A 23271-nucleotide genomic window follows, 5' to 3' on the forward strand; every position below is an offset into this window, starting at 1 on the left:
AGAAAGATTGCTGGATAATATGGTTGTTCTATCTGTAGTTGTTTGAGGAATCCACCATACTGTTTTCCATAATGACTGTGCTAATTTACAGTCCCACCAACAGTATGGAATGGTTCCCCTTTCTCTGCATCCTCACTAGCATTTCTTGTTCTTGGTCTTTTTAATAATGGCCAGTCTAACTGGCGTGTGATGATGTCTCAGTGTGTTTTTGATTTGCATTTCTCTGTTGACTAGTGATGCTGAGCATTTTTTCATGTACCTGTTAGCCATTTGTATGTCTTCCTTTGAAAAATGGCTATTCATGCTCTTTGCCCATTTTTTAAATTGGATTATTTGTTTTCTTACTGTATAGTTGTTTGAGTTCTTTATATATATTCTGGATATTAATCCCTTGTCGGATGTATAGTTTGCAAATATTTTCTCCTATTCTGTAGATTGTCTTTCTGCTCTGTTGATTGTTTCCTTTGCTCTGCAGAAGCTTTTTAATTTGATATAAACCCATTTGTTTATTTTTTCTTCTGTTGCTTGTGCTTTTGGGGTCTTATTCATAAAGTTTTTGTCTAGTCTACTTCCTGGAGTGTTTCCCCTATGTTTTCCTTCAGTAATTTTATGGTTTCGGGTCTTATATTTAAGTCTTTAATCCATTTTGAGTTGGTTTTCGTATATGGTGAGAGGTACATGTCCAGTTCCTTTCTTCTGCATATGATGTCGAATTTTCACAGCACCAACAGTCTTTTCCCCAATGTATGTTCTTGTTGCCTTTGTCAAAGATCAGTTGACTGTAAGTATGGGGGTTGATTCCTGGGTTTTCTATTGTGTTCCATTGATCTGAGTGTCTGTTTTATGGCAGTACCATGCTGTTTTGGTTACAATAGCTTTGTAATAATTTGAAGTTGGATAGTGTTATGTCTCTGGCTTTATTTTTTTTGCTTGGGATTGCTTTGGCTATTTGGGCTCTTTTATTGTTCCATATGAATGTTAGGATTGCTTTTTCTATTTCAGTGAAGAATATCATTGGTATTTTGATGGGGATTGCATTGAATCTGTAGATTGCTTTGGGTAGAATGGACATTTTCACTATGTTAATTCTTCCCATCCAAGAGCATGGTATATCTTTCCACCTTTTTGTGTTCTCTTTAATTTCTTTCAGGTAGTGTTTTGTAGTTCTCATTGTAGAGATCTTTCATCTCCTTGGTTAAATTGATTCCTAGGTATTTTATTTTTTTGGCAACTATTATAAATGGGCTTGCTTTCTTGATTTCTTTTTCTGCTAGTTTGTTACTGGAGTATAAAAATGCTACTGATTTTGGGGCATTCATTTGTATCCTGCAGTGTTACTGAAATTGTTAATTAGCTCTAAGAGGTTTTTGGTAGAGACTATACGTTTTTCTGTAAACATGTCATCTGCAAACAGGGACAGTATGACTTTGTCCTTTCCAATCTGGATGCCCTTTATTTCTTTTTCTTGCCTGATTGCTCTGGCTGGTACTTCCAGTACTATGTAAAATAGGAGAGGTGAGAATGTGCATCCTTGTCTTGTTCCTGTTCTTAAAAGAAAAGAAAGCTTTCCCCATTCAGGATGATATTGGCGATTAGTTTATTGTAAATTGCTTTTACTGTGTTGAGATAATTTCCTTCTATACTTAATATGCTGAGTCTTTATCATAAGTGGATGTTGAATTTTTCAGATGATTTTTCTGCATCTATTGAGATAATCATGTGGTTTTTGTCCTTGATTTTCTTGATGTGGTGTATCACATTTAATGACTTGTGTATGTTGAACCATCCTTGCATCCCTGGGATGAATCCTACTTCATCATGGTGTATAATTTTTTTGATGTGTTGCTGTAATCTGATTGCTAATATTTTGTTGAGGATTTTTGCCTGTATGTTCATCAAGGATATTGGCCTGTAACTTTCTTTTTTGTTGTATCTTTATCTGGTTTTGGTATCAGGGTGATGCCAACCTCATAGAATGAGTTTGGGAAAGCAGCTTCTGTTTCAATTTTCTGGAAAAGTTTGAAGAGACATGGTATTAATTCTTCTTGAAAGGTTTGATAGAATTCAGTTATAAAGCTGTCTTGTCCTGGGCTTTTCTTTGTTGGAATATTGCTGATTTCTGCTTCAATCTCAATGCTTGTTATTGGTCTGTTCAGGCTTTCTATTTTTTTCTTGGTTCAGTCTGGGTAGTTTGTATGTGTCCAGAAATTTATTTTCGTTAGTTTCAAGAAATTTTTTGATTTCCTGTTCAATTTCTTCTTGGACCCATAGGTCATTCAGGAGTCTATTGTTTAGTTTCCATGCACTTGAATAGTTTCCAGAATTTTGCTTGTTATTGATTTCCAGTTTTAATCCACTGTGGTCTGAAAAGATGCCTAGAATGATTTCAGTATTTTAAAATTTGTTGAGACTTGATTTATGGCCTAACATGTGGTCTATCTTGGAGAACGTTCCATGTGCTGATGAGAAGAATGTGTATACTGTAGTTGTTGGATGAAATATTCTGTAGATGACTTCCAGGTCCAGTTGATCTAAGGTGTTGTTTAAATCCTGTGTTTCTTTGTTGATTTGTTGCCTGGAAGATCTGTACAATGCTGAGAGAGAAGTGTTCATGTCACCCACTATTATTATGTTAGGGTCTATCTCTTAATTTTAGGTCTAAGAGAGTTTGCTTTACCTATCTGGGTGCTCCAGTATTGAGTGCACATATATTTATGATTGTTATGTCTTCTATCTGAATAGATCCCTTTATCATTATATAATGGCCTTCTTTGTCTCTTTTTATGATTTTTGGTTTGAAGTCTGTCTTGTCCAATATAAGAATAGCTACTCCTGCTTGTTTTAGGTTTCCAGTTGCCTGGTATATCTTTTTCTATCCCTTCACCTTTAGTCTGTGGGTGTCTTTATAGGTGAGGTGGGTCTCTTGATGACAGCATATAGTTGGGTCTCACTTTTTAATCCAATTAGCCAGTCTGTGTCTTTTGAATGGGGAGTTTAATCCATTTACATTTAGAGTTGTTATTGACAAGTATTGCTTTACTCCAGTCATTATATTGCTTTTTGTTTAGCTGTTTTAAATATCATTTGTTTCTTTCTTACCCTTTTATTTTTCAACTTCAATGTTAGTTGGATTTTTGAGGTGATATCATTTTCAGATTCCGGATGCAGGACTCCTTTGAGTATTTCTTGCAGGGCTGGTTGTGTGGTAGTGAACTCCCATAATTTTTGTTTGTCTGGGAAATATACTATTTCTCCCTCATTTCTGAAGGATAGCCTTGCTGGGTATAGAATTCTTGGCTGGCAATTTTTTCCTTTTAGTATTTTGAATATATCATCTTATTTTCTTCTGGCCTGTAAGGTTTCAGTTGACAAGTCTGCTGTTAGTCTGATGGGGGCTCCCTTATAGTTGACTTGGCACTTTTTTCTTGCTGCTTTTAGAATTCTCTCTTTGAGTTTTGCCAGTTTGACTATAATATGTCTTAGAGAGGATCTTGTTGGATTGAATCTGTTTGGGGATCTTTGGGCTTCCTGAATCTGAAGGTCTGAGTCTCTCCCTATACCTGGGAAGTTTTCTGTTATTATTTCCTTGCATAGGTTTTCAATGCCTTTTCCTTTTTCCTCCCCTTCTGTAATACACATAATTTGGATGTTTGTGTGCTTGAGGTTGTCTGCTGTCTTTCTTAGATTTTCTTCGTTTTTTAAAATTCTTTTTTCCTTTTTTTAATCTGCCTGGGTTATTTCAGAAAGACCTTCTTCAAGAAATTCCTTCTGCTTGCTCTAGCCTGCTGCTCAAGCTTTCTGTTCTGTTCTTTATTTCATTGGGTGAATCCTTTAGTTATAGGAGTTCTGTTACATTCTTTTTTTGAGGTATTAATCTCTTTGTAAATTTCCTCCTTCACATCCTGGATATTTTTCTTGTTTCATTGTGTTCTGTAATTGATTCTAATTTTATCTCTTTGAATTTTCTTAAGATCAGTGCTCGGAATTCTTTTTCAGACATCTCAAGGGTTTCGTGCTCTATAGGGTCTGGTACTTGAGGATTATCATATTCCTATGGTGGTCACATCTTTTTGTTTATTTGTAGTTCTAGTATTTTTTCATTGATGTTTGGTCATTTGGTAGGACACTTGTTTCTTCTATTACTCTGGAGTGGGCTATGAGGGGAAAGACTTCCTCCTCTGCTGGTGACTCTTCTGGTGTCAGTGCAGTTGAGTGTGCAATGGTCTGCCTTAGCTTCTGCTTGGTCGGTGGGTGGGCTTCTCTGGAGCTTGGGCATAGGCTGGCTTTTGTGATGGGGTGGGCATACAGGACTGGCGCTCACCTGGGTGCCCTCTTGTTTGGTGGGTGGGCCTCTTCGGGGCTTGGACTTGGGCCAGCATCTACAGCAGGATCAGCATGTGGGACCAGCACTCACTTGGGCACCTGCTTGTTCAGTCCCATTTAATTTATATATGTGCAGATTCCAGTTCCTGCCCAACTGAGGAATATCTAATAGGAAAAAATACATGAAGTATGTTACTCTTTGCATTCCCTTCTCAAAGCTAAATGCTGAGAGGCTTTTCTTTGGTTATAGGTGGCCATTAGCAAGTAGAAATACATTTTGCAAATCTTATATTTAATAATTTAATCTTACATTTAAATCTTACATGTATAAGGCTTAAGCAACTGTGTCATGCATATTAGGTTTTAAATAGTTAAACCTTAGTAATAAAGTTCAGTACATGGATTTGTACTTTTGGAGGGATTATTGTTGTGGACATTTAATTTCTTGGTCTATAATCTGTAATGTATTATTCCTAAAATGTTGAGTTGTATTTAAAGTGAATTTGTTTTATTTATTCACTAGTTATCTTTCCTTGTATTCTTATGACTAAGTTAGGAAGTTTTCTGCATCACATGAGTAGTGTTTTAGTTTCTGTCACCCAGTTTATTTTTTATTTGTACATTATAGGATTTTAGAGTTGAGGAAATGGAAGTCTGAGGAACTTAAGTGATTTGCCAAAGGATGTGTAGAATTTCCAAAATGTGCCTAGAACTGAAGTCTTCTGAATTCTAATCCAGAATTAGGAGCCCTGCACATCCTTTCAACTCATGTGTAGACGTTATAGATTATTTGCAATGAAATTTTGTTCATAGGACATTTTCTTTTCCAATGCCTTTCCCTCTCCCCCAGTACTCTCAAGAAATAAGTCAATTCTAATATTAGCTTACCTATAAAATAAAATAAAAACCAAAAATAAAAAATTTTCTTAAAAACTGGAGAAACATAATTTATATATTTGTACATTTGCCATTAGATATTTCTTCATTTGGCTGAGAACCATAATCCGTATGTATATAGATTAAATGATCCATTAAAGCAATTTCAAAATCTATCATATATTTTAAAAATATGATAACATCTTTAAAATCTATCAAGTTTTAAGGAAAAAAATGCACTGTGTAATTGATTCCTGGATTCTTGCTCTTAGCATGAAAAACTTGAGTGTATTTTGAGGTTTTGGGGGAGAGTATTATCTGAATGTAGGCTCCTTTGCCAATTCAGGCCACAGGAAAAGACTGGGATTTTCTCTAATCCAAATTCAGATCTACTTAAAATATTTGAATGTTTCTATGGCAAATCGAAGCACCAAGTGTCACCAGCTCTGACCCAAGCAGGTGAGTGCCTTCAGCCATACCACAGCATAGTCAGCCCCCATCCAAGCAGTTCTAGCAGCCAGACTACTTGTGGGCTTTGGCACTCAGTGCCCAACAAAGAGCAACTTAAAAAATTGGGGGCAATAACCACTGAGGATAGAAATTGGATTTATTTACCTCAGTTCATCAGAAGGAACAGTGGAAATGGATAACCAGTAGTAGCTAGTCACTGTTTTTCCTAAGAAGAGGATAAGGAGGAATGTGTCAAATTTCCAAGGAGGATATTGGGAAGAATTTAAAAATAAAGTCAAGACCCTGTAGTTTGGTTGGGAAAGTATTTTCCAATGCATTTAGGTAAAGAATCTATAGATATCTTTGTGCATGGCCTGTGTGTGTCTGTGTCTCCCTGGAATCAAAGGGATGGACTGGATTAGGGGCTCTGAATCCCTGTCGGATGCAGATGTAGACCTAGTGGTTAACTCTTCACAGTATAGTTTGTCCTCAAAGCTTCTTGTAAAATAGAAACACTCTAACAAATGCTTACAAACATACCAGTACCTTTCCTTAAATTTATCTTTGACTTAGGGTTGACAACCCCTGCCTTGATGACCTCAGGGCTTGACTTTAGCTCCAAGGTTCTGGGACATGTTCTTTGGAGAGAACTAGGAGACTAGATTTTAGCATTGTGGCTGTGGGAAAGTCATAACAACTTGGAACCTATTCTGTAGAATGGGGATCATGATCTACACTAACTTCTAGAGAACATTGTGAGGAGAAAATGAGATAATGTATGTGAGGTTGCTTCATAGTGGTTCCTAACCTTTTCAATAAAAATCCTTTTCCCAGGGGGAAAATGTATTCGTGCCTTTCTCTGTTCCTTTTTCCGTTCCTTTTTCCCCCCTTTCCTCCCAGTACTTGATTACCTGACAGTGGCTTGGTCTTAGGAAGCAGTGGTGAGCAGGTTCAATAAAACCATTGCTCTCCTGGAGCTTAAACATCTACCTAGTTGTCTAGTCCCTATTTGGAACAACTTTCTCCTCCTTACTTCTGGAAGAGCTGGTCTCTCCAACTCTTGCTAAGAGGCCACTCATTCCTATTGCCATTCAGACTCATTCTCTTATTTCTAGATACTTAATTTATTTAACCCATACTGCCTCCTGTGGTATATCTAGCTCTCTTTATTCCTCCTCTTTGCTGTCCCAAAAGTGCTTCAAATTTGCCATGTCTAAAACTGAACTAATGACCAAATAGTGCCCCTCCCACTCCTAAACTTGGTCCTTCTCTGGTGGTCTGTGTAGTCCAGTATTCTGTCTAGTTGTTTAATCCAGAAACCCATGTCTCTCTCCACCCCTTGATCTCCCATACCTCACATATCCACTTCTCTACCCAGCCTTGTTGTGTTTATGTCCTAAATTCCTGCCAGATTCTCCATTTCTGCTTTCACTGTTGTTTTTCAAAGCTACCATCATTATCCTGTGTGCAGTCCATCAAAATAGCATCCTCATATATTTTTGCTCCCTAATCCATCCTACACTTTTCAGATAAGGTGATATTTTTTAGATACATAAATATATTCACATGGTTCCAATGTGAACCATTTTAAAAGCATGGAATGTATTCAATGAAGTCTCCTTTCCCCATGTCACTAGGTTACTCATTTTAAATGTCCTTCCAAGGTATTTTATGGATATGTAAGGAGGTACTAACACATAAGCTCTTTTTAAAATCTCATTATTTACATGAAAGGTGGTATACTATACATACTTTTCTTCCTCTTGATTTTTTTCTATGAACAGTGTATGCTGGATATCTTTCTATTGTAGTACCTGGAGAATCTCCACACTGATTTCTATGGCTGGATAATATTCTCCGGTAGGAATGTTGAAATTGATACATTATCAGTACAAAACATCTTTTACTATCCATCATATTCCATTCTTTTATTTGGATAACCTTGTCATGAATTTCCATTCATTACTCTTAGGGGGAAAAAACTAAGCTCTTCACCAGCCAAGGCCCTCAGAATCCAGCCCTGCTTCTCTTTCTTAGGATTGCCTTGTATTGCTCTTCCCCTCATCCTCTACTCTTGGGTTGCATGGATTGTCTTTTATTTCTTCCGTGTATCATGTTTCTTCCTTCCCAAGGCCTCTGCCCACCTTCTTTTCTTACTCTCACATGCAGACCCATCCCCTCCTTTCCCTGACTAGTTAACTTCTAATTAGCTTCTAATCTACTTAAGGTAGATCTTGGCTCAATGCCATTTCCTCAAGGTATGCTTACCCTAACAATCCAGGGCCAGCTCAGAGCTCTCTGATACTGTCTCCCAGCACCCTGTCCTCTTCCTTTGAGCAATTGTTATTTATTTTTATACATTTATATATATGATTATTAGATTGATTATTATCTCACACACTTAAAACTTTTTAATTTTTTCGGGGGGGGGGCAGTATGGGGAGCTGAACCCATGACCTTGTTGTTTTAAGGCTGCACTCTAAGTAACTGAACTAACCGGCTAGCTCTTTAAAACTGTTTTTAAATAGTGGGTTGTACCCTGTTATAGGTTAGGTAATCAGTTCTAAAAGTCATGACAAGCCGTTTTTAAAAAATGAAATTGAGTAGAAAACATGAGACCTCTTTGCTTATAGTAAAGGTATTTTTTTAAATCAGGCTTTTGCTTCAGATTAATACATAGTTGAAATCACAAAGGTGCGTGCACACACGCACACGAGTGTATTAGGTATGCTGTCAAATGTATCTCTTATTGTGGGTCTTGGTCAAAAAAGTTGTAAAGCCTCTGAACTAGACTGTAAATTCAGCGAGTACAGGAATTCTATTTGTTTTGTATGCCATTCTATCCCCAAGTCTAGCAGAGGAATTGGCACTGAGTCAGGTACTCAGTAAATATACCAGCTGGCTGAATGAATGAGTAAGGACAGGAATTCTGTTTGCTTTGTACACCATCCTATCCCCAGGTCCAGTAGAGAGACTGGCACTGAATCAGGCACTCAGTAAATATGCCAGCTGGTTGAATGAATGAATGAATGAACCATACACTTTTTCAGGGAGATTCATGGACCCACTGCCTTCCTTTGTAAGGGACTAGAAGACCTGGTTCTAAGCAGATGTTAGTGATCATTTCCTTGGCCAGTTGTGTCTGCATTAAATCATTAGAAGACAAGAAAAGTAATATAAAACCAGACCTACAAATGTATTTTTTTTATGCGTTGATAATGAGATGAAACACTAGGGATGAAAGGTTTTTAGGTTAAAAATTTTTGTATTACTTATGGATCTTAGACCTTAAAATATTCTTTTTATTTTGTCTTATTAACAAATAATAATACTTAATTTTTTACCTGCCTAAATATCTGGGTAATTTTTAAATTTCAAAGGTAGTTTAATACACACAGGGCTTATTACATAGCTGTTATCTTTTGTGTGTACTTCAGCAGTAAAATATTTATGCAATTTAGCAAGGTGATACTACAACCTGGTTTAGTACAACAGCTGCACTGCCTGTTCCCATGTGTCTTGATTTCCCTTTTTAATCTTCGGTTTTCTGCAACCGAAGACTTAACGTCAGCATGTAGTTTATACAGCAGCAGATAATGGCCAAAGCTTCTTGAATTAACATAGTAAAGGGAGAAATACTCTGTCGAGTTTACTTTTTTCCTATTTTTGTAATGTCTTTGAAAAACATTTTTCTAGCATGTCCTATACAGTACAGCTTTATAAACATCACATATTTACGAGAGATTTTTGCAACTTTTTAATTCTTTAGAAAACCTGTAAACTTAACTCCGAAGATACAGTCTCTGATCTTAAAATATGGGAATGTCTCAGTTCTGAGTTCTAAAGTAAGCATTTGGCTTAACACAAATCAGGACAGTACTGGAAATAAAAGAGTGATACTTGTGTTTATTTCCAGTCATAAGTTTGTATGCATAATTGAAATTGAGATTGGATTAAAAAGTGTTTAGGCAAAAATAGAGAATCTTAATTATTTTCAAGTTTATTATCAGAATTTTTTTAGCACAGAGTTTTTATCTAGCGTATGTGTTATTTTTTTCTTTCTATTTCTAGGTGCTCCTGATCCAACAGCAGGTGCTAGTATAGATGATGAAAACTGCTGGCACTTAGATGAAGAGCAGGTTCAAGAACAGGTTAAACTGTTCCTTTCCCAGGGCGGGTACCACGGATCAGGAAAGCAACTTAATTTGCTCTTTGCAAAGGTATGGTTGTTTATTTTTAAAGAAATATTCTAAATATATACATATATAAAACTATAATTGTGTTTATAATAGGATAAAGGCTTTCTTTTTTTTTTTTAATTTAAAGAATAGGCTTTAAGTTAATTGACCCACTAGAAATATTTGTGTTGTAATGCAGTCTTTCATTTGCTTAGATGACCATAGACAAGAGGTGGGACATTTTTGTCTTAGTGGTGAAAACTTATACAATTTTGAAAAACTTCTTTCAATAGTAAAAGCAAAATAAATAGCTTAATGTTACTTAAAATGCTATCTTTTCAGGTAACTGCTTTCTAGTTCATTTTCTTAAGTAGAATATAACTTTAAATATAATCCTTAAAATGTGCTTTACATGTTTAACGTCAGTATCTTTAAGTTAGTTTCAAAAGCAGGGTTTTAGAGTCATACAGACCTCAGTTTAAATCTTAGTTCATACTAATTGTATGAACTTTGGCAAATTATCTAAGTCAGTTTCCTCAACTATAAAATTAGCTAATAATAACATATCTCCTAACATTTTTATGATAATGGTGTTACATGATGGTGTCTAAAATGTTCATTTTCATCACCAAAAATTGATGGCCTAAGAAATAAAGTTATTTTGGTCATATGTTCCTTGTGAGCAGAAGCTCTATTGGTTGCTTTACCTAAAATTTTTAGTACTGTAAACATTTCTAAATATTGAGTAAAATGCTTTTTTAATAATATTAAATCAATATATTTTCATTGGGAGTATAGGCATCATGCAGATAATGTATTAAAATTGGTTTTAAGGGAACAAATAACTATGTTCATTATACTCTTGTTAAAATAGCTTCTCTAATATTCATAATAACTAAAAGATTTTTTTTTTTTAGTTCAGAAGAATTAGAATAAACTTTGTTATTGGGAATGGCCAGAAAATAGTGTATTCTGATTAATTAGTAGTCTGTTAATAAAGATATATCTTGTATACCATATGTAGATTGCCAGTTTTCCAAGAATCAGATTATATGCATTTAACTCTAAAACTACTTCACACATGATTTACTCATTCTTTGGTAATTCACTAGCACTTCAAACTCACGTAATGCCTCAGTCAACAGTCTGAAAATTAATTACCATTATAGATGTGCTTGAGTGCTGGTTAATAGGGAGTTTTGGTTTATATGCTTAATAGTAAAGTATTTTTTATTGCTATTGCTAACTGAGTAATAGGTTAGAAATCTATCAGAAAAATAAATATTAAGTCAAATTCATTCATATACTAACAATCTAAAAGTTTTGATGTATTTAGACACACAGGAAGTATTTCATATATTCTCATTCAGCAAAGAGTACACTGTGGCCTCAGTGTGAAAGGTATATAATTAGACTGGTCTGCAGTTGTTATTTTTATCCCTATATATTATGTACACATTACATATGTAATATGAAGCAATAGCAATATCTAATTTTGGAAATGGCCTAACTTTTGGAGTTAAGACAGATCTGGGTTCTGTTCCCAGATGTTCCCCCTTGTCCTTTGGGGGCAAGTTACTTAACCTCTCTGAGACTTGGTTTTATAATTCATAAAATGAGGATTATAATCTGGCCTACTTTACATGGTGCTTGTGAAGATTAAATGGTAAGTATAAATGTAAAACCATTTAGCACAATATCTGGTAAATGGCAACTCCCTTTCTTCCTCCCAGTCTTCACCTGTTTATGAGTTTTTAGTGCTTCCATAGTGGGTGTAAACTCCTTTTTAGGATTACTGAAATAACCTTCCTGGAAGCACAACCTTTGTGATTGAGGGTGGAAGTACTTTTGAGTTTTTTTACAAAGCTTATGCTAAAAGTGGGTGAAGGTGTTTCATTGTGTGTCAGAGTGCAGGCCTGAGGCAGGATCTGTTGATCTTCTAGATTTGGGCTGCTTTATTGAAGATTTGCCATTTTCTCCTTTACTTGACTTTCACATAGAAAGAATCCTGAAAAAAGGACCAGCACCCACACCTTGCCTGCTTTTCTACCTCTTATGACCTTGCTCCAGTAATTTCCTATAGGGACAAATGATGTTCAGCTGGGATTCTTATGTGTGGAATATACAACAGTACACACTTGGAATGTGTGGATTCATTTAGGGTTTCTTGCAGAGAGACTTACCCTTGTGTTTCTTTTCTCCTTTCTTTCATTTGGGAAATGTAGCACAAGAGTAATGGACAGAACTTGAGGTTCCAGCTTGAGAGGCCAAGTTAACTTATTAGGTCAGTGCCTATTATTCTGCTTTGTGGATCACTCATTCCCATATAGAGCAAGAGAGTTCTTGAATCTGCAGCCCTGTCTCTCTCCTCTTACCATTGTAAAAAAACAACTTCATCTGAGTGAATAGAAGTATGCTGCTGCTGTTTATATAAAAAAAACCTCAGTGAGAGAGAACTTACTGAAATTGCTGAACTTATTAAAATCTCAAAAAATGAAGGACTTGCACAATGCTGGATTTACTAAAAACCACTGAATTGTACAGTTTAAATTGGCGAATTTTATGGTATATGAATTATGTCTCAATAAGCCTATTTTTTAAAAAACTAAAGGACAGATGCTGTTGTTATAAACGTTATCAAATAATTTTGAAGATCCCTGAAGAGTTCTCAAAAGACTCTGCTTTAGACTCTGCTACTGTGGTGGTAAGTACAACCAGCTGTAGAGTCAGGAAGGTGCCAAACTATTTGTCATGTTGTTTTGGTATTATTTTTCTGTAAGCTAGCGAAGTTATGGCATCTCATCCCCAGGAAGTAGCAGCACCTTGCTGAAACCTGTTTTGGTAAACTAGTAGGTTCAGATGCCTGTTTCCAGTGCCACATTTCACTTCTATAGTCTGTCAAAGCAGGAATTATGTTGTTGCCTACTTTGTTGGAGTACAATCTTTTAAGTCAAAAGTGTACTTGGTTTAGATAAGAGAGATACTTTGAAGGAAACCTGGAAAAAAATGTTTGTATGGGACATATAAAACAAGATTTAATCACTTACCTTGATCAGATATGTAAGACTCAACCAAAAAATTTTCGGAATTAGGAAGTTAGGGAAACTTCTTTTCCTCATGTGAATTCTAAAACATGATTTAAAAGAAATGATCAAGTCATTGCTTTGATTAGATTGCTATTTAGGATACAGACTGGTTTTTAATTAGTTTTGTTTGCTTAAGAGGGTTGGTGCAAAGGCTTACCTCCTTCCAGAAGAAAGAGAGAAAAGTGGTCTGTCTCTTGTGTTGCTGTTTGCTTTTTTGTTTTTCGGTGGAGGAACAGTTTTTTAAGGTTCTGCTTTTCTTCTCTAGGTGCGGGAGATGTTGAAGATGAGGGACTCCAATGGGGCACGCATGTTGACCTTGATAACAGAGCAGTTCATGGCTGATCCTCGCCTGTCACTTTGGAGGCAACAAGGCACTGCGATGACTGACAAATATAGGCAACTCTGGGATGAGCTGGGTAAATGTGTTTCCTGATAAATTACTATTGAGTTGTATGTAGATAAACATCATAGTTGAATGTTTCAAGAACATGGTCATAGTATTGTGAAAGAGAGCGAGCTGCTCATACATGTTGCCAACATACACTGGTTAGAAGAACAGGAAGAATGGGCCGAGCCTGTGGCGCACTCGGTAGAGTGCTGCCCTGGGAGTGCGGCAACGCTCCCGCCGCGGGTTCGGATCCTATATATGAATGACCGGTGCACTCACTGGCTGAGTGCCGGTCACGGGAAAAAAAAAAAAAGAAGAAGAACAGGAAGAATGAGGACTTGGGCTGGCATTTGCAGAAAACAATCTTGGCAAGGTTTTGGGGGTTAATTGCCTGATCTTGAGGAAAATAAGTACAGGAATCTGCCTTTAAATATTTGGGAAAAAAGCTATATTATTTTAAAATATATTTTAAATGTATTATAGAGCTCGTTACTTATTTCTACATTAATATTGTAGTCAGTTCAGCTAAAATTTGGTCTTTCTTCCCTTTCTCCCACATTGGAGTTACCAAAAGTAGTTTGGATATTCATTTTATTTGTGGCTGCTATAGACTTAGATATTGATGTTGACCCTCGGAATGGAAAAGATACAGCAAACTCTAATATTTATTGCTTCCCAAATCTCTGGTGGTTAAAGATAAAAACGAGCAAACCACTAGTCATGTTCATTAAAAGGATACTGGGAATTTTGTTGGGAAGAGTCTTGTTACCCAGTGCTCATTGCTAGGGAAGTAATGGGTGAAGAATTTGTTATCTTGTCTTTATATTAAATCTGTAAGTGACAAATGAAATTTTTGACAAAACATTATATCAGTGCCTATGTTAATTTTATGAGTGGATAATGCTGGCTATATTTACTAGAAGATCCTAATCTCAATGAAACTCCTCTTGGCTAATGATGGACCACATCATGTTGATTGATTGCACGTCTGGTCTAGACCAAGAGAAGCTGTTCTCTCTGAAGATACCACATGATCTTTTTTTTTTTTTTTTTTTTTTAAATTTTATTTTGTCGATATACATTGTAGCTGATTATTGCTCCCCATCACCAAAACCTCCCTCCCTTCCCCCTTCCCCCCCTCCCCCCCAACAATGTCCTTTCTGTTTGCTTGTTGTATCAACTTCAAATAATTGTGGTTGTTATATCTTCTTCCCCCCCCCCCCCGGTTTGTGTGTGTGTGTGTGTGTGTATGTGTGTGTGTGAATTTATATATTAATTTTTAGCTCCCTCCAATAAGTGAGAACATGTGGTATTTCTCTTTCTGTGCCTGACTTGTTTCACTTAATATAATTCTCTCAAGGTCCATCCATGTTGTTGCAAATGGCAGTATTTCATTCGTTTTTATAGCTGAGTAGTATTCCATTGTGTAGATGTACCACATTTTCCGTATCCACTCATCTGATGATGGACATTTGGGCTGGTCCCAACTCTTGGCTATTGTAAAGAGTGCTGCGATGAACATTGGGGAACAGGTATACCTTCGACTTGATGATTTCCATTCCTCTGGGTATATTCCCAACAGTGGGATGGCTGGGTCGTATGGTAGATCTATTTGCAATTGTTTAAGGAACCTCCATACCATTTTCCATAGAGGCTGCACCATTTTGCAGTCCCACCAACAATGTATGAGAGTTCCTTTTTCTCCGCAGCCTCGCCAGCATTTATCGTTCATAGTCTTTTGGATTTTAGCCATCCTAACTGGGGTTAGATGGTATCTCAATGTGGTTTTGATTTGCATTTCCCGGATGCTGAGTGATGTTGATAATTTTTTCATATTTCTGTTGGCCATTTGTATATCTTCCTTAGAGAAATGCCTACTTAGCTCTTTTGCCCATTTTTTAATTGGGTTGCTTGTTTTCTTCTTGTAAAGTTGTTTGAGTTCCTTATATATTCTGGATATTAATCCTTTGTCAGATGTATATTTTGCAAATATTTTCTCCCACTCTGTTGGTTGTCTTTTAACTCTTTTAATTGTTTCTTTTGCTGTGCAGAAGCTTTTTAGTTTGATATAATCCCATTTGTTTATTTTTCCTTTGGTTGCCCGTGCTTTTGGGGTCGTATTCATGAAGTCTGTGCCCAGTCCTATTTCCTGAAGTGTTTCTCCTATGTTTTCTTTAAGAAGTTTTATTGTCTCAGGGTGTATATTTAAATCCTTAATCCATTTTGAGTTGATTTTAGTATACGGTGAGAGGTATGGATCTAGTTTCATTCTCCTGCATATCGATATCCAGTTATCCCAGCACCACTTGCTGAAGAGGCAGTCCCTTCCCCAGTGAATAGGCTTGGTGCCTTTGTCAAAGATCAGATGGCAGTAAGTGTGTGGGTTGATTTCTGGATTCTCTATTCTATTCCATTGGTCAGTGTGTCTGTTTTTAGGCCAGTACCATACTGTTTTGGTTATTATAGCTTTGTAGTATAGCTTAAAGTCAGGTAGTGTTATGCCTCCAGCTTTATTTTTTTTTGCTCAACATTGCTTTGGCTATGCGTGGTCTTTTATTGTTCCATATAAATGTCTGAATAGTTTTTTCCATTTCTGAGAAAAATGTCTTTGGAATTTTGATGGGGATTGCATTGAATTTGTATATCACTTTGGGTAGTATGGACATTTTCACTATGTTGATTCTTCCAATCCAAGAGCATGGAATATCTTTCCATCTTCTTGTATCCTCTCTAATTTCTCTCAGCAGTGGTTTGTAGTTCTCATTATAGAGATTTTTCACCTCCTTGGTTAACTCAATTCCTAAGTATTTTATTTTTTTGGTGGCTATTGTAAATGGGCAGGCTTTCTTGATTTCTCCTTCTGCATGTTCACTATTGGAGAAAAGAAATGCTACTGATTTTTGTGTGTTGATTTTGTATCCTGCTACTGTGCTGAAATCATTTATCAATTCCAACAGTTTTTTTGTAGAGGTTTTAGGCTCTTCGATATATAGGATCATGTCATCTGCAAACAGGGACAGTTTGACTTCATCTTTTCCAATCTGGATGCCCTTTATTTCCTTCTCTTCTCTGATTGCTCTGGCTAGTACTTCCAACAGTATGTTGAATAGGAGTGGTGAGAGTGGGCATCCTTGTCTAGTTCCTGTTCTTAAAGGAAAAGCTTTCAGCTTTTGCCCATTCAGGATGATATTGGCAGTGGGTTTGTCATATATGGCTTTAATTATGTTGAGATACTTTCCCTCTATACCTAACTTATAGAGGGTCTTTGTCATGAATGAGTGCTGAACTTTATCAAATGCTTTTTCAGCATCTATAGAGATGATCATATGGTCCTTGTGTGTGAGTTTATTAATATGGTGTATCACATTTATTGATTTGCGTATGTTGAACCAACCTTGCATCCCTGGGATGAATCCCACTTGATCGTGGTGAATAATTTTACTTATGTGTCGCTGTATTCTGTTTGCTAGTATTTTAGTGAGGATTTTTGCATCTATATTCATCAAGGATATCGGCCTGTAGTTTTCTTTTTTGGTTATATCTTTACCTGGTTTTGGTATCAGGATAATGTTTGCTTCATAGAATGAGTTTGGGAGATTTGCGTCCGTTTCAATCTTTTGGAATAGTTTGTAAAGAATCGGTGTCAATTCCTCTTTGAATGTTTGGTAAAATTCTGCTGTGAATCCATCTGGTCCTGGGCTTTTCTTTGTTGGGAGCCTTCTGATAACAGCTTCAATCTCCTTTATTGTTATTGGTCTGTTCAAATTTTCTACGTCTTCATGGTTCAGTCTTGGGAGCTTGTGTGTGTCCAGAAATTTATCCATTTCCTCCAGATTTTCAAATTTGTTGGCGTATAGTTGTTTATAGTAGTCTCGAATGATTCCTTGTATTTCAGATGAATCAGTTGTAATATCGCCTTTTTCATTTCTAATTTTTGTTATTTGAGTCTTCTCTCTCCTTTTTTTTTGTTAGCCATGCTAATGGTTTGTCAATTTTATTTATCTTTTCAAAAATCCAACTTTTTGATTCATTGATCTTTTGAATTGTTTTTTGGTTTTCAATTTCATTCAGTTCTGCTCTGATCTTAATGATTTCTTTCCGTCTGCTAACTTTAGGTTTGGATTGTTCTTGTTTTTCTAGTTCTTTAAGGTGAAGTGTTAGGTTGTTCACTTGTCATCTTTCCATTCTTCTGAAGTGAGCACTTAATGCAATAAATTTCCCCCTTAGTACTGCTTTTGCAGTATCCCCCAGGTTTTGGTATGATGTATCATTGTTTTCATTAGTTTCAATAAACTTTTTGATTTCCTGCTTGATTTCTTCTTGGACCCATATGTCATTAAGTAGAATGCTGTTTAATTTCCATGTGTTTGTATAGTTTCCAGAGTTTTGTTTGTTATTAATTTCTAGTTTTAATCCATTGTGGTCTGAGAAGATACATGGGATAATTGCAATTTTTTTGAATTTATTGAGACTTGATTTGTGACCTAATATGTGATCTATCCTGGAGAATGATCCATGTGCTGATGAGAAGAATGAATATTCTGAGGTTGTTGGGTGGAATGTTCTGTAGATATCTGCCAATTCCAATTGGTCTAGAGTCTTGTTTAGATCTTGTGTTTCTCTACTGATTCTTTGCCTAGATGATCTGTCTAATATTGACAGTGGAGTGTTCAGGTCCCCTGCTATTATGGTATTAGTGTCTATTTCCTTCTTTAGGTCTAATAGAGTTTGTTTTATAAATCTGGCTGCTCCAACATTGGGTGCGTACATATTTATGATTGTTATGTCTTCTTGATGGATCAGTCCTTTTATCATTAAGTAGTGTCCCTCATTGTCTCTTTTTATGGTTTTTAGTTTAAAGTCTATTTTGTCAGATATAAGAATAGCCACTCCAGCTCGTTTTTCTTTTCTGTTTGCATGGTAAATCTTTTTCCATCCTTTCACTCTTAGTCTGTGTGAATCTTTATGGGTGAGGTGGGTCTCTTGTAGGCAGCATATAGTTGGGTCCTGCTTTTTGATCCAGTCAGCCAGTCTGTGTCTTTTAATTGGGGAATTTAAGCCTTTAACATTAAGAGTTGTTATTGAAAGGTGTTGATTTATTCCTAGCATTTTATTGGTTGTTTGGTTGTCTTAGGTGTCTTTTGTTCCTTGCTTTCTGATTTACTGTTTGGTTTCTTTGTTTGTTGGTTCCTTAGGTTGTAGATAGTGTTTTTGTTAGCTTACTTTCTCTTCATGAATGCCATTTTTATTGTACTAGCGGGTTTAGATTTTTCTTAGGTTTTTATGGCAGTGGTAGTTATTTTTCAGGAACCAAACCCAGTACTCCCTTGAGGATTTCTTGTAAGGGTGGTCTTGTGGTAGTGAACTCCCGCAGTTTTTATTTGTCTGAGAAATATACTATTTGCCCCTCATTTTGGAAGGATAGCCTTGCAGGGTAGAGTATTCTTGGCTGGCAATCTTTGTCTTTTAGTATTTTGAAAATATCATCCCATTCCTTTCTAGCTTTTAGGGTTTGTGATGAAAAGTCTGATGTTAACCTGATTGGGGCTCCCTTATAGGTGATTTGACACTTCTCTCTTGCAGCTTTTAAGATTCTCTCTTTGTCTCTGAGTTTTGCCAATTTGACTATGACATGTCTTGGAGAAGGCCTTTTTGGGTTGAATACGTTTGGAGATCGTTGAGCTTCCTGGATCTGAAGATCTGTGATTTTTCCTATACCTGGGAAGTTTTCTGCCACTATTTTGTTGAATATGTTTTCAATGGAATCTCCATTTTCCTCCCCTTCTGGAATACCCATGACTCGGATATTTGAGCGCTTGAGGTTGTCTGATATCTCTCTCAGATTTTCTTCCATGTCCTTGATTCTTTTTTCTTTCTTTTTGTCTGCTTGTGTTATTTCAAACAGCCCATCTTCAAGTTCAGAGGTTCTCTCTTCAACTTCGACAAGCCTGCTGGTTAAACTCTCCGTTGTGTTTTTTATTTCGCTGAATAACTTCTTCAGTTCAGCAAGTTCTGCTACATTTTTTTTCAGGACATTGATTTCCTTGTATATTTCCTCTTTCAGATCCTGTATACTTTTCCTCATTTCATCATGATGTCTAGCTGAGTTTTCTTGTATCTCATTCAGTTTCCTTAGAATTATCACTCGAAATTCCTTGTCAGTTATTTCAAGGGCTTCTTGTTCTATAGGATCTAGAGTATGAGATTTATTAACTTTTGGTGGTGTACTTTCTTGATTTTTTGTATTTCTGGTGTCTTTTTTTTGGTGTTTATTCATTGTGGCAGGGGGTTTCACAGTCCACCGGTTTGAGACTAATGACTAACTAGGATGTTGCTGTGGTTGCCAGTTTGGTATGGCTCCCTCCGTGACTGCTCAGTTGGCCTCTAGTGTCTTGTGTGTGTGGTTGCCTCGGGTCTTGGGCTTCTCCGGGGATCCACCTTTCTGGTCAGCTTGTACTCTGCTGGGCTGGTGGATCACGTACCACAGGGTGTGTGATCTCTGTTGAGCTTTCACTTTCTCTACAGGACTTCTCCCTGTTCCGTGTGCTCTGGCCCAGGCTGTTAGATCGTGCAGTGGCGACCCCACCGGGTGTGTGGTTTCTGTCGAGTCTCCGCCTCCCTGGCCGCACGTCTCCCCCCTCTGTGCACACTGTGCTGGGCTGGGGTGTGTCTTCTGCACTCCTCGTCTATCAGCTGGGCCTTCAAGACCCTGCTCAGCACCGCCTCGCCCAGGAAGTCTACCAGGTTTCTGCTAGGCACAGACGACCGGTCTCTCTGGGTGCCTTTGTAGCACTGTGTAGATCTTTCTCGGGTCTTGTTCACCTTTGTATCCCCCCGGTATAAACCGAGTCTAGTGCCTGCCTGCAGCCTGCTCTCCGGCAGGTTCAAGCGGACCTGGGAACTCTCCTACCACACTATTCCCAACCAGAAATTCGTTAGGCTTTTTTCCAAACTGGTGGTCGCAGAGATGGTATCTGCCTCCCAGTAACAGGAAGTTTACCGGGGCCGGAGTCCAGGGTGTGGTGGAGTGACAGTCGGCCCGCCGGTACTTCCTAGCCCCCCCAACACTGGTCGGGACGCCCCACACCCCCAGCCCCGCCAGAGAACCGCGGAGGGAGTGGGAGAGAAGGTCGGCCCGCAGGGTCCGGAAAGCCCCGCGCCAGGCCAAGCAAATGGGCTCAGTGATGGCCGAGCAGGGCAGAGCTGCCCGCACCTGGGAAAATGGAGGCAGCACCGGGGCAGTGAGTGGCTTGGTGGTGCAGGCGGGAGCCGCGTGGGCATCCACCCCCCGAACAGAGCTGTGCCACGGATCACTCACAGTGCTGTGCCAGGTCGGGCGCTCGCTCTGTCTCTGGTTTGTTGCCATCCGTGTTCTCGGCGCTGCCGCCTCGGGCTGTTCAGTCGCGGCGCCGCTCGGGCGCTCCCAGGAATCTTCTTTAATGCCGGCCTGAAACCTCGAATCCTGAATAGGGCAGCTGGCCGCCTTCAGTGCGGCCCCAGCCTCCGGGATCCTGGCTGCATCCGCAGCAGCCCTGGCGCCGTGTTCCCTGTTTCAAGACTCGCTTTTGCAGCTAAGAATCAGTTCTTTTCCTGCTCCACACTTCATAGCTGTTGCCTGTAAATGAGGCAGCCTCTCCTGCCGGGGGCAAAGTGGCGTTGAGCCCCCACGACCGGCCAGCAGCAGCAGTCCTCCCTTAAGAGATGGCCAGAGGAAGGTCCACAAGTTTCCCGGCTGCCTGAGGCCCAGTGGCCACCTTTTCCACCTCAGCTACTCCGCGCCAGCCGCCGCAGCCGCCGCCATCTTGAAACTCCGATACCACATGATCTTAATAGGAAGGAACATTTGAGATGAACTGTTTTACAGATAAGGAAATAAGTCCAGGGCAGTTAGGAGACTTCCACAAGATGACATTGTGTAATCTAGGGTTATGCAAGAAATTGGTAAAGAATTTGATGTCAGTGTTTCCTTTTTCATATAAATAGAATGTGCATTCAGAAACTTGGCTGTGGACAAGAAACTCTTGATGTTTTTTATGTATGTCTTCTATTTGCCAACTGTTAAATATTTGTTGAACTTTTTCCCTGACATTTTTTCTTAAGTATCTTGTAGTAACTTTTTCTTGGTACTTTCTTTGGGTCCCCTGAAATAATGGTAGTGGCCTTTCTCTCCAACCAAAATTTAAATCAATCTGTAAGTACAGTAGATAGTTTTGATATATTGGAGTGATGTTTGGGCGGCACAGTGTGGTGGTTAAAGAACACAAGTCTTTAATTGTTGCTTTGTGTTGCTTCGCCCCCCCCCCCCACGGATTTGTCACCCCACTTCCCCTGGGTGACGGAGATGCAAAGGATTACTCAAAGCCTATCTCTTCTGAGCAGTGAGAGGCCCCGAAGTGGTTAATCTCCTGGAACCCTCAAGAGAGAAGCATTCCTTCCTTGGGAAATTAATGCTGAATTGGGATTCTCTCCCTGCATTTATTTTCCAGACCAGGAAGTTACAGGAAGAGAACAAAGGTGGGGTTATAGTTTAACAATATAGGCTGGTAACTTTCAGTGAAACAAGCCAGATGACATTCCAGTAAGGCAATTAAGTGGGCCTATCAACAACAGTTTGATCTTAGCAAACATTCCTTCCTATAGCAATTTCTCAGTATCTTTACATAACAGTCAGTAACTAGTCTGTCTTTGAGCCAGCAACCTGCTGTGCCACAATCCTTATCTGACTTATAGCCAGAAGGAAATTTCCTGTCCTTGCAAGGTCAATATTTGAAACTGCAAGGCTTTGGAAAACCAGGCCCTGTGAAGTACATATGCTTTATAGTATATTCCACATTTAATATGTGGTTTAAACAAATATTTTTATAGAATACTGAATGATTTATTTTTCCAAGTAAACTCTCCTTAGTTTTATAACTACAGTACATGTTGAATTGACTAATTGGTTTGTAAAAGTAAAAAGGACTAGCATTTAAAAACTATAATGGAGGGGATCATTTAAGGAAAAACTATTGGATTAATATTAAATGGGTACAATTTAAAGAGTTTTGGTACTTCGAGAAACTTAGAATTACAAGTAACTGGTTATGAAGAAAATACCAGCTAAATTTTTTGTTTACCAAAAAAAGTACAAATGACACAATCAGATAAAATTTGCATGTTCACATTTAACCCATAGTCACATCTCACTTTTCTAAGTTGGTTTTGAAAATTATGTACCTGAACCCTCGATCAAAAGTATAAATTCTCATTAGGTGGAAGTTTTCACTAGTTTATTCTAGTTATGTCCTCTGTTAGACTACTTTCTAATTAAGGACCGGGCTTTATACAAGTTCTTTGATTTTAGTACGGTATGAAGAGCACAATTTCTTGTCCTGTGCTTCTTTTTTTTTTTTACAACCTCCCCCCCATCATCGCTAGACTGCTAGAAATTATCTTATATACTCTCATTTGCCATTTTAATGGTGTTTAAATTCTGTAAAGAGTCCCATGTAGAAGTAACAAGCTATCACATCTTACTATTCATTCACCAAAAAAATTAACAAAAAGTTGCTTCTGAACTACAAAAGGAATGGTTTTTGCTTCTTAATAAAATGGGGGAATTTGACTTTGTGCCCCTACACAGGGCTCACATTGCTTCAAGGCTCTGCTTTGGAATTAAATGCTGAGCACTGCCAGATGCCAGACATTGAGAAGAGGCTGAGTTTTGTCGGCAAATGGGATCTGCAAGTTAATTGGTGTTTTCTGCAGGCTTCTGGCTGTGAAATGAAATTGGAAGCCCTTTAGCCACATGGATAATACAGGACCTGAATACAAATGTCACATGTCACCATCAGGACCCACTGTGAGACAATAGTGTTCCCACTCCAACACTGCGCCATTACAGATCATTTAAATATGGGGATTACATTTAAACTAAAAGCCCCATTTGCCTTTTACTGCAATTTAAATGTCCTCTTAGCAAAAGCTAAGT

At 37.9% G+C, this 23271-nt stretch overlaps 1 protein-coding gene across 1 annotated transcript in view; it reads left to right on the top strand.

Annotated features, from left to right (window-relative positions):
* ZSWIM6 (zinc finger SWIM-type containing 6) overlaps positions 1 to 23271 on the top strand; it is a 211800-nt gene that overhangs the window by 136193 nt on the left and 52336 nt on the right. The window contains exons 3-4 of the mRNA XM_063086876.1: positions 9721 to 9869; positions 13179 to 13329. Coding sequence (XP_062942946.1) covers positions 9721 to 9869; positions 13179 to 13329 — 300 coding nt within the window. The remainder of the gene's footprint in view (positions 1 to 9720; positions 9870 to 13178; positions 13330 to 23271) is intronic.

The sequence above is a fragment of the Cynocephalus volans genome, chromosome 2 (genome assembly GCF_027409185.1).
Source record: "Cynocephalus volans isolate mCynVol1 chromosome 2, mCynVol1.pri, whole genome shotgun sequence".
NCBI lineage: Eukaryota > Metazoa > Chordata > Mammalia > Dermoptera > Cynocephalidae > Cynocephalus > Cynocephalus volans.